The sequence below is a fragment of the Typopeltis vanoorti genome, chromosome 6, assembly GCF_054136105.1.
Source record: "Typopeltis vanoorti isolate ZY-2024b chromosome 6, IOZ_Tvanoo_1.0, whole genome shotgun sequence".
NCBI lineage: Eukaryota > Metazoa > Arthropoda > Arachnida > Uropygi > Thelyphonidae > Typopeltis > Typopeltis vanoorti.
Genome location: NC_143554.1, coordinates 55,201,762 through 55,213,896, shown reverse-complemented (window position 1 = coordinate 55,213,896; position 12,135 = coordinate 55,201,762). Strand labels below are relative to the sequence as shown.

The following is a 12,135-nucleotide window of genomic DNA, read 5'->3' as shown; positions in this document are numbered from 1 at the left end:
TAAAAAAATCCAAGATTCCCAGAGGGAAAACTTTACTGGCCCATGCCAAAGACCGGCTAACTTGGAACCAGTCAAAATATAGCTTAGAGAAACCGTCAAGATTAACTTTTTTCCTTAGTTTTTTTCCACCCCGTTCCACTGAGCTACACAGGCCAAAAAATCGTGTAAATCTTAATTTCGAAATGGCCTCTTGTGTTTCCACAACTGACCAACCGTTGAAACATTTTTCTTGCATCAATCCTATAAAATCCATTTCGTAACTTATTGCTAAATTGGACACTTTAGCAATATTCTATCTGGCATATTGCTAAAGTGAAGTTTCTAGTTTCATCAAATTCCTGGAGTACAGTTCCATCAATGTGGTACACAGCTTGTAATCTTTTAATCCCAAAATGCATAATTTTACTTTCTACTTTAAAAAGATATCGATGATCTTGCTTCATCATTCACTTTGCTCTTCCATACACTGCCTTTTTGTATCTTTCCATAAGTCACTCTGGTATCTACATCACCAGTTTACTATTCATACCCATTTGTGTGTAATAGTTTTCTGTAGGGTATCCTGTGAAAAGCTTTAACAAAATCCAGCGAAATTGCTGCCACACTGTTATAAAAAAGTTAATAAATTATTAAGGAAAGGATATGCTTTAACAAAGCCATGTTGTCCCCCCCCCATCGAGTATCATATTATTATCCACCCATTCCCGAATTCTTTCTTTAACCAACTTTTCCAATACTTTCATCACCACTCCCGAGATAGTGATTGGGGTGTAATTTTCTACCTCAGTCTTAGAGCCTCCTTTATGCAAAGGGACTATTTTACTCTCCTTTCATTCTCTAGGGATCTTATAATAGCTTAGACTTAAATTAAAACTTAAGATGCATAAGCATTTCTTTTGCATATTAACCTAAAACCGGAGCTGATATCCCATGGAAACTCACACAATATTTGCATTTCAATTCTGCACTATCATAAGTACCTCTGATTTATTAATCTCAATTCTGATATCAGTTATTGCTACATAAGACACAGAAATATCCTCACTAAGGTGATACCCTTTTGATAAAGTGTCACTCTGTAACTCTACTATTACATTTGACTCGGTCACCTTGCTACCATCAGCACCCACTAAAGTTATCCTTCCGAAGTCATTCTTTCATTTACTAGTTACGTAGCGAAAGCATTCTTTGGAATTTTCTTTAATGTGCTTGGCCACAGTCTCCTTGTAATCTGATTTAGCTTTCTTTACTATGCTGGTAATCATTCTAGCCTGAGCTTTACACTGTTCTTGAACTTGCTGACTACTTTTCTCCTTATGAGTTCTATATAACATTTTTTTTTCCAAATCACGCCTAAGACTTTTCATTCATCTAGCGCTTACTAATTCAACACTCCGCCACGCCACGAATCTCTTCAGTTATATTATTATTGTTATTAGACACCTCCAGGGAGTCCAGACTCATAAAGGGAAAGCATCCACTCCACAACTCCATCTCCGCCACTCAATCCACCAACTGACCGCAACCACACCAACCACCACTAGTATTTCCAAAGACAATCACAAACATCCATGCCTACGGCGGGATTCGAACCCGCAGCCTTTTGGTTGGAGAGCGGATACGCTAACCACTCGGCCAGTTTCAAGAAATCATCTCTTAGAAGGTGTATGAATTCCATTTCCTTCTTGCCACGTGATCTTTCCTTTTTCAAGCAGATATCTCTGTTGTTAAAATTTCCCATAATAATTTCACTCATTGCAATAATATGTTAATACATGTTTTCCGCATCATCTATCGTACCCCCTGGCCTATAGCAGCAACCAACCATATATTTGAGCCACTATTTCACACCACATAGGTTCTATGGTCAACTATTTAGAGTAAAATAAATTTAGACGTTTAACGTTAATTAATAATGATATAATTAATTTATCAGAAAAAATGCGAATAATGTTATGTGCACAGGACAATTATAGTATATAAAATATTTCATGCTGGTTCAATTTCTTTAGTTGTATATTAGGCCACACCTATTTTGTGAAAACATATACCCTGTTTTTACTATTCATAATTCAATATTTAAATATTGAATTATGAATAGTAAAAAACAAACAAACAGATTTCCCTTTAGGAATGAATTAACAGCGAAAACAGCCAAATAATGTAAACAAACCCAGGTTCACTCACACATCACACTTTCGCCGATCTGATCAAGGATCTTCTTGTTTTGATTGACATGTTCTGTGACGCTATTCTGTCTGTCTTGGCGTGGTGACGTCAATAATTGATCTGCGCTTTTCCCATAATCCAAGTGTTAAAATGGCAGTCATGGATGCGGAGAGTAGCAGTTAAATCAATTGTTTTGGATGTTTGTTCTTAAAGTTTTGTAAAATTCCTTGTGGGTTTAGTATTGGTAGGGACATATATGATATTACAACATTTTCTTATGAATAAAAGTATTTTTAGCAAATACTTTACGACAAATTGTTCTCCGAAAATTAATGCATCTCAAGATAGATAGTAGTGTCGCAGGGGTGTAGCCTTATCTACGGCTACTGTTTATTATTTTTTTGCTGAGCTGATGTTACAATAACGAAGATGAAATCATATTCTCAAACTGTATTTGTTATGTGCAGATGGAATATCTTCTGGTAAGGAAACGCTGAAAATTCTGACTTGATAGGCAAATCAGTGATCATTACCTTTCGAAATATGACGGAGAATTCATCAGAGTGCAGTATCAAAGTGGTGTGTCGGTTTCGACCCCTCAATGATTCCGAGGAAAAAGCAGGCAGCAAATTCGTTGTAAAATTTCCCCCGGGTAGTGAGGAGTGCATTACAATGGGGGTGAGTAGCATATTCCTGACAATGTTCATAGAAATAAAACTTTGAAATTACTGTATTAATTGCCTACAAAACAATAGTATAATCATTTGCAGTTTTGCTTGGCGACACTTATGTTGGCATTTAAAAAAACAAAAACAAAACAGAAATGCTTAAACAAGTCAGGGGAAAGTAGCCACAATACGTTTATGGAGGGTGTGTGATCATAAGTGGTTACCAACCCTGAATTCATTTAAAATTCAAGTTTGCTAGATGTTTACGTTGGATCTTCAGCAACGAGTCTGTGGCTCCTTGAGGATCTTGATAATAATAAAACTAGTATAACGCATGCGGGAAATTTTCTTTGATTGTACAGAATGAAATATGATTTAAGACAGAAGCAGGATTTTTATGTTATATGTGTGCAAAACATATCTTGGTACAACATGGTAAATTACACGTTCCTACACAGTAATATCTTTCTTGCTAAACAACCATTTCAACATACAGTACTTATGCATATTAAGAGAGGTTAATAAAATGAAAAGAAAAAAAAAAACTTTTAAAACCTGCCTCCTTGGTGGGCCCAGTGGATACTATTTCTACTTGCCAGACTAAGTTAGAATTGCAACCCTGTTTATTGGAGGTCTGAAGAAATGGATTGGAAGACTTTTGGTTTTGAAAAAAGCTTATGGTTTACTTGACCCTTAACTTGCCCGTGGTACTGATGTAAGCAGGTTTACTACTTACAACATTCACATGAAAAAGTCCACTATTTGCCAGCAACAATTAATTCCATTCTGGCAATTTTCTCTTATGACTAATCTGTTAGTCAAAATGTGATGTCAGAAACTTCTTTATCAAACAACTGCAGTGCGACTTCAGTGATATGTCTACTTCCATAAGATAAGAAAGGAAATTTTAAACTTCATTGATTTTTTTTTTTTTTTAATAAGTTGGTTAGAAAGTAAATTACACCTGACAAGAAATCCTATCCTTGTTTTCATGCTTTACTGAACCATAAGCAACAAAACTTTGTTTGTGAAATATCTTCATGAATGACTAGGCTATTAGCATAGAGAGGCCATTGACTTTGCATCAGTTGGTTTTTATATCTTTCCATAATACCCAGCACACTCCCTTTCAGATGTTTATAATTTAATTTGGTAAAGTTAGTAATATGAATAAGTTGTGTGAAAGTGTCCATTGTGAGAATGGACACTTTCACACAGCTTTGACATTATCACACAACATTGACATTATCCTGCACAATATTCATTGTGCAGGATAATGTCAATGGTACCATTTGAATCCGGTGCTGAACTGGGTTATCAAATGGTCAGACATAGTTAATAGAAGGATTGGTGAAATAATGGACAATTTACAATTCTCCTGCAAACCTTAATGGTGTTAATTCTATGAGCCATGGCTAAGAGTGCTTACAGGGACGGATCCCTTTTTTTTTACCGATAAGTGAATCATTTTTAATGGCTTTTTTTTTTTTTTTTACATAATCCTTTGTATTAACATCTGAATGCTAGTATGATATCAGAGTGTGATTATAAATTTATCATTGTCAAAGTTGTGATGCAGTTTGTTTCATTGATCGATAATTAATTTTGGTATTAGTATACAAAAGCTACTGCAATTGGATGATAACTGAGAAATCAATTAAATCATATGATCTACTTACGTGCCATATGACTAACACCACTTGATGTTATTAGGTTGGTTTACGTTATGTTTATGGAGTTTGTTTTTAAATTTTGCAATGGTATTTTGTTAATTTTTTCATTAATGTAGCATTACTGGTTTATTTACTGATTTATTAATAATAATATTAATATTATTTTTTAGTGGTTCTTGATGGTAGTAGTACTTTCGGAAATGTGTTTGGTTGTACTGTTTTGTTTGTTGTAGTATGTTGATTTTTATAGGCTTTGGGTTGGTGGCTGGTTTTGCTTTTAAAGGAGTGATATATTAACTTGTTTCTAGTGTCTTTGTTTTTCCTAAGGTGTGTATTTTTTGTGATTAATAATTGAAGTTCAATACCACATTAATATTCTTCCCCCTTCCCATCTTTTTTTTTTCCCTCATGACAGTGTATGTGGCACTAATTTTGTGAGTTTTTTTTTTTTTTCTCATCATCATCATCAAATTCCTGCCATGTACCCTCAAGGGGTGTACAGGATAGGACAGTACTACATGAAAAAATTACATCATTACTAACTTCCTATCTACAATTTTCCTCCAAATCAGTCTGTTACTTGTCAAGACTCCAACATTATCAGATCTTATATTTCTATCGTCTAAGGCACTTTGTACCGTATCTTTTTTTTTTCTAGGAATCCCATTTTTTTAGTAAGTATACTTTTTTCTCCCCCCCCCCTTCCTGGTATGGTGGTGGTGATATCTTATTTTTACCGACTTTAAAAGTCAGGTTATCTTTCCAGCACTGCAGGCCAGAGATATTTGTTCTTGGTGCCTATGTTTCTGATAATGGCTTAGTGTAGTCAACATCAGTGTAGCAAAAGGTTAGGCAGTTTTTGAAGGCTACAGGCCATAAGTGGTTGGTAGTGTGTTGTGGTTCTTAGTGCCAGAATGATTGGCATTACTTCTAGAGATGTCAGTCATGTGACACATGCATGTGTGCGTGCACACACACATCATGTGGTTTTGTTTATTTCTTTGAGAAGAGTAGTCATGTATCTGTTTGTGATTGTCTTTAGGTGAGAGATGAATCTTATCACCTGGTGTGGAGGCCTGTAGCAGCTAGAACAAGTTCTATGTTTGGTTTCTAGAGTGTACTAATGTGCGCTGTCAGATCAGAAATATCTGGACATCCTTCATAGTAGCAGGTATTTCTGTATGCATCACAAATATGGCTCATACAGATATAAAAGGAAGCATATGATCTTACTTTCTTTATAGACGAGCATTAACAATAAAATAGGTTCGATTGAAGAGCTCAGTCACTTTCGATGTGGCACTGTCATAGGGTGCCTTTTTGCAACAACTCGGTTTGGAAAGTTTCTGCCCTGATCAGCTGTAAGTGATATTATTGAGTGGAAATGCCTAGGAATGACAACAGCAACTCCTGGCAGACCACTTAAAAATACAAATCAGGACTGTTGAATGCTGAAGTGTGTGGCATGAAAAAATCGCTTATCATCAGTTGAAACATTCACTACTGAATTCTGAAATGCCTCTGCAAGTAATACCTGCACCACAACTGTTTGTCAGGAGCTGAATAACATGATTTCTATGGCTGTATAGCTGCACATGAGCCTGACATCTGTAAGGACTGTATCAGAGCTCACTGTCAAACTATCATCTTGTTGCTTTCATCTCACTGTTGTTGAAAGTAATGAAGAGCATTAACAGCCAAGTTCTTCACTACTTAGTCTCATCGTGATCACCAGTATCGATTTTTGTCACTCGTGCTCCATAAGCAGATCTTCTGTCCAACTCTGCCTATCTTTGGACACAAGTCAAAGTTTCGAGAATCTTGTAACCACTTTTTCATGTTTTCGAGGCATTTGATCAATTCTGGCATAGACTTGTTACAAAGCTATTGTTTACAATCTCTCCCGCTGCTCTTTCTGATTGTCATCAGGTTCTGGTCAGTTTTCTAGTTTTCTTCTCTGGTTGTCTAATGCATGTTATGGTGGATGAATTTCCTGATTCTGTGCTTTATTCTGTGATTCTGTACTCTTCGTTCTTTACATCAGGGATCATTAACCCCAAATTCTATCCATAGTTTGCTGATGCCATTACTCTTCTTTGTTCAGGAAACCTTGTGTAGTGTTTAAATGATAGACTTCTAGACCTTTCATAATTAATGTCTTAAATAGTGAACTTGCCATTATCTTGTGAGGTGAGGAAAATCTAGTAAATTTGTGATACCAAAACACAGTTCTGCCTTATTTCTTGGAATCTCACTTCACTCCCTCACTCTTAATTTTGAAAATATTCTAATTTCTAGTCAAGATCAATTTTTCCCTCCCATCAAAAACTTGCCTAAGAATCCCCAAGTGCTATCCAGAAAAGGGCACTCTGCTTAATAGGTGATGCCTCTCTCTCTCTCTCACAGACTCCTTTACTTCACTCTATTTCTGCCACTCTAAACTTTTATTCTCCATATTTGAGCATTTCTGACTGAACATATTCTACTCTAGTTGCTTTTCTTTCAGTTGACTGGTTGGGTTATTCATTCATGACCTTCTTAGTTTTTGTCCATTAACTTTCAAGACTTTTTTCAACTTTATATTCAGGTTCAGTAATTTCAGTATTATCAGCAAGCAGTTTTTTGTTTTTTTGTCTTATGCTGATCCACTTTTGTTTTTGGATCATAAATATTTGTGACAGCTAACTGATATGCCTTGTCAGTTTTGCGTATTTATGCTTAACTTCTGTACATATTTCATTCATCCAGCTTTTTTATCTTTTGATTATTTTTATATCTTGTGTATTTATCTTGTTCTTTTTTGTGATCTTTCTTTATTTGATTTCTTAATCTTCACTATTCTCCATTCTTCTGTAGTCTTCTTTTCTTTATTTTTCCTTTATGATTATCTCATTTGGAATCGTTTGTGTCCTGATACACTGTGTGCCAATCATTTATTTCCTCCATCTCCATCCAATACATCTTTGCTCTGTTCTTGCTAAATTAAACATCAAGTGTGTTCTTTTTTTTTTAAGTTAAATGTCAAGTTTAAGTTCCTTGAATATTTGAGGTTTGCTGACTGTGGTCTACCAACACAAACAACAAAAGTAATTTTAATTAAAGATTGTTGCTAGGAAAATACTTAAGCTTTTATTATTATTAGATTCTTTGCCAAACTGATGTAATTTGTCTATTTTGCGATTTGTTATTTATTGCCAGCAAGAAATCGTAGTTGCCCTTTGATTATTATAATTATGTGGGTAGCTCCTTAAAACTCATTCACCATTGGGGCACTCACATTATTTTTATTTTATTTATATCTATTTTTTTTATTTAGCAAAACAGGCAAAACAGCAGATGAGCATTAAAATTAAGTCACAACACTCTGACCTAATTAAGATAATAAAAAAAATACATACTCATATGAAAAGTTTGCTTCAGTTTGCCATTCTGTAATATTAATTTTTACACCTATAGTTTTTTAGTCTTTCTTTCTATCTGAGCATTAGTAATCTCTATAGCACAGATGCCAGAGCCACAACAAGTTGATAATAACCATACTTCTGTCAAAAGTAGGGCAAGGGATTTGGAATGTAGAGCCTAACTGGGAAGTTGAGATATCTTACTTTTACAGATGTTGATGGTTTAGGTGTGTTTAAATATAAGGATAATAATTCTCTTTAGTTTTCACTCCTTGGTCTTTAAATTTGGTAGCAGATCTCAGCATCTGGAACATTGAGTAGGTTCCACTTGTGAGAGAGATCAGCAAGCTTACTTACTAATGCATATTCTCTGTTAGTTTAAATCACATACAGAACTGATGACAATATATAGTCATTCACCTTGGTATAAATCACTCGTTCACCCCCCCCCCCCACCTTCACATACATTGTTTTTACCAGGGAATAAGAGCAAACCACGAAAGGTTTTAGCAGTTGGAACAAGCTCATTAGTCTCAACAGAACTGAAAATTAACAGAAGTATCCAGAGAAGGAAGAGTGAAGCTAGCACCTGAATTTATTAAGTGCCATGTTGGCATAATGGATGTTATTGTTACTAAGAGTAAGATTAAAACATGTGATACTGCTAAATAATAACTGTAATATCATTGTGGAGACAATTTCAACTGTAAGGATAGACTGTAGGGAAGAGAAAGCATTCAAAACAAAAGAAAGAATTTTTATAATTAATTACTCTGGAATATCTACCCTAAGTAGCATATAATAGTAGCCACTCGTATAAGAACATTGGATTTAGTAATAGTGTCTGTGAATCTCTCTCTCTAAATGAGGTAACCATTATGCCTCCAATTAGAGAGAGTAATAATCCAGTCCTGACTTGGAAGTGACTATGTTAGGGTTCTGACTAAGGAGGAATATATGTGTAACTATAACGCAGGTGATTATAAGAAGCTGAGAAGGCAGCTGGAGGTGATGCCTTGGCAAGAAAAACTGCATGGAAGAATCAACAGCTGAGAATTATCCACAGATGCTTAAAGGAAAGTATATCTGACAGCATCCTCAGAGTTAGGAGAATTAAATGAATGGGAATAAAAGGATCTGGTTGGCCGAGTGTTAGCATATCCATGCTCCAGCCAAGAGGCTGCAGGCTCGAATCCTGCCAGGGGCATGGATGTTTGTGGTTGTCCTACTAACTCTTTGTGGAAAGGGCATCTTTGACCTTACTACTTCTAGAAGAAGATTTCATTTCCAAAAAACCCAGTGAGGTAGGGAAGTAGCCATATAGCGTTAACATGTCACATGCGAATAAAAAAAAAAAAAGTCCGTGCAGTTAGCCAAGTGGCTATGTGCTTCGCAACCATATGCCTGGGGAAAGGAGTCGCCTGGGTTAGATTCCCATCACTGACGTGCGCCGTTTAGGATCTTTCTCGGATATAGCCAAGTTAGCCAGTCTTGAATGTGGACTGCAGGGTTTTTCTTCCTGCAAGCAGGCATACTGGCCTTGAGAACATAATGCTTCTACAGACATGGGATACACCAGGAGGTATAGGGTCAACCACCTTATCCTAGTATAATGGTTGCAGTTATAAGGAATAGAAACCCTTGATGCTGTAAAGGTAAAAGAGGGAAAGATTAAGAAAGAAAGAAAGAGTAACAGTCACAGTGAATCAGGCAAAAACAAATTCTGAAAGGAAGTTAGCTACAATAACCAAAATAAATCAAAGAGAATAATTTAAGGGAGAATAAGCTTACTGAATGTAGATAGTAGGAAAATTTATGGTAGAACTAAATCAAAGAATAGAGATAGATATGTTATAGGTATTAAAGCTGTTACAAAAGCTTGATTCAAATATATCAATTGGGCTGGATGAGATATTAGCAAGTATATTGAAGGAATGTGCAATAAAGAAATGCTCCTAAACCCTGGAATATGAATCTCAGCACATGAATGATTCCCAGTGGTGAGCAGTGGAATTTTTAACAAAGGGCTCGCATCGTTGAGAAAAAAGAAGCCGTATTTCACACAAAAACTTTTATTAATACAGCTTGTGTACAAATGCCAATCAAAAAGTATGAGGGGACAATCAACCTGTAAAGGCTATCATTTTTAAACAAATATTTCATGATCTAAAGATGAAATTAACACAGATGATTTGCACACAATCATCTGTGTTAATTTATCTTACATAAGAAAAACATTTTTTTAACTATCAAAATATAATAAGAATCTTTTATAATCGCATATGCAATAGTCTGCATTTTTTATAAACAAAATGAATTTGTTTTGTTTGTGATAGTTTTTATGACAATCTATAAATAATAAATAAATATTATGTAAACACAATAATATTGAAATACGTATAATCAACGGTACCAGTCAAGGGGCATTATTTTATAGTCCTATTTATTTATACGGGATTACCAAAAGTGAATTAAATGTAAAATGGTAGTAACAGCAACTATAATATTTTATTTAATAAAATCACTTTGTTAGGTTACCGTATGAGTTTGTTGCTTAATATATTTCAAAAAATTTTTTTTTTTTTTTTTTTTTTTTTTTTTTGAAAAAATAAAAAAGTAAACAAGAAGAACAAGGGGCTCGCAAATTTGAGAAAAATTTAATAAAGGGCTTGCATTCCTAATGAATTGTAGAAGAACAGCAAGATACTTTCATTATACAAGGGTGGGACTGAAATGGATGCAGCAAATTATAGACCAATTAGTACTGCTTGTCAGGTCATCAACTTAACTGGATAAGTTGGTTAGGATTTGTATCTCAAGGCTATACTATGATCCTTTATGGAAGGCAGGTTGAAGATTGGTCTTGTTTTAACAATCTGCTCATGTTCTGTAATAGAGAGTGACAGTAGAGTTGAATAAGGAGAATGGATTATACCATGGTATTTCTGGTTTTTTGTCAAGGCATTTGACAGGCGAGAGATTTGACCATTAGGTTGTTATTGAGACTTAAAAAGGATAGGTATAAAAAATTGATATGGAGAGCAGAATAGCTAGCTGATAGGCATTAGGAAGTGATCTGGGTTTGTGTAGAGGAACCTAGCCAGTTTTGTGCTGATGTGCTAAGTCAAATGATGGGGCATATCTAGTATAGAATTTCCAGAGACTGACCTGAATAGACTAATTCTGTAGGCAAATGTTAATATCAGTAATGTTTTTAAATGAAAGATTATCTATTTTGGACTGAGGGCATTAAAAGCATGGGTGAATTTGCTGCAAGTAGTCAATGAAGCTAGAGACTTTTGGATTATAGTGGACAGAAAATTGGATTTTGTTTTGCTGCATTGGTTGCAGAATCACATAGATGAAGTGTAGAATAATTTAAGAAAAGGAAATTATTCTCTCACTTTACAAGGCTTTGATGTGACCATACATGTGTATAGTAGTCCAGATGAGTGATATTTACTATGCACAGTCAATTTGATTCCAGTCTTGTAAAACTTGTTGGGATCTCACTTGATCCCAACAAGTTTTACAAGACTGGAATCAAATTGACTGTGCATAGTAAATATCACTCATCATGCTGCACTGTTGGAGGAAAACAAGTTTTATTATACAAGTAAATACATTACAGTATCCTAACAACTTATTTCAAAGTAAAGGAAGTTTTCTTCTAAGAATTTTCAATCTCGTATTCTATTCATCCTGTTATCTCAAAAAAGAAAGGACTTTAACTTTTGGAATTTTCAAGAAATCCAAGAAAGCCTTACTAATCCTTTTATCTTTTCATTTATTTAGTTTTTTTTGAAAATCACTGGTAAGATAGAATAAGAAATTGTGGAGTACTATGCAAAATTGCATTTCAGAACGTGTTCATATATGCCAGAGACTTTATTTATTGCAAGAAATATATGAAATGTCATATTAACAGGATTTTTTCTGTGTACATGAAATCAAAATACTGTTATTCTGCAACTTATGAAGGACATCCCATTATACATTTACTAAATACTACCTCTTCTCTAACCCATAGACACCAAGGGTGTTATTTCTGCCTTCAAGGCACATTATGCTTAAAAATACTTTTGCACTGGCTGGAAGGGTTATAATATCATATATGGTGGTTGCTAGCAGTGCAAGGGCCCCTGTGAGAAAAGGGTATATGTGGAACTACAAGGGAGGGGTGATTATGAAGAGCTCAGCAGACAGCTTGTGGGTGTAGCATGG

General features: G+C 35.0%; 1 protein-coding gene across 2 annotated transcripts in view; it reads left to right on the top strand.

The window, feature by feature from the left end:
• The first annotated feature begins 2,320 nt into the window (after positions 1 to 2,320).
• Positions 2,321 to 12,135, top strand: part of LOC150105462 (kinesin heavy chain-like) — a 415,076-nt gene continuing 405,261 nt past the window's right edge. For both annotated transcript variants that reach the window (XM_090394832.1, XM_090394831.1), the window contains exon 1: positions 2,321 to 2,847. In XM_090394832.1, coding sequence (XP_090250958.1) covers positions 2,713 to 2,847 — 135 coding nt within the window. In that variant the 5' untranslated portion in view covers positions 2,321 to 2,712. The remainder of the gene's footprint in view (positions 2,848 to 12,135) is intronic.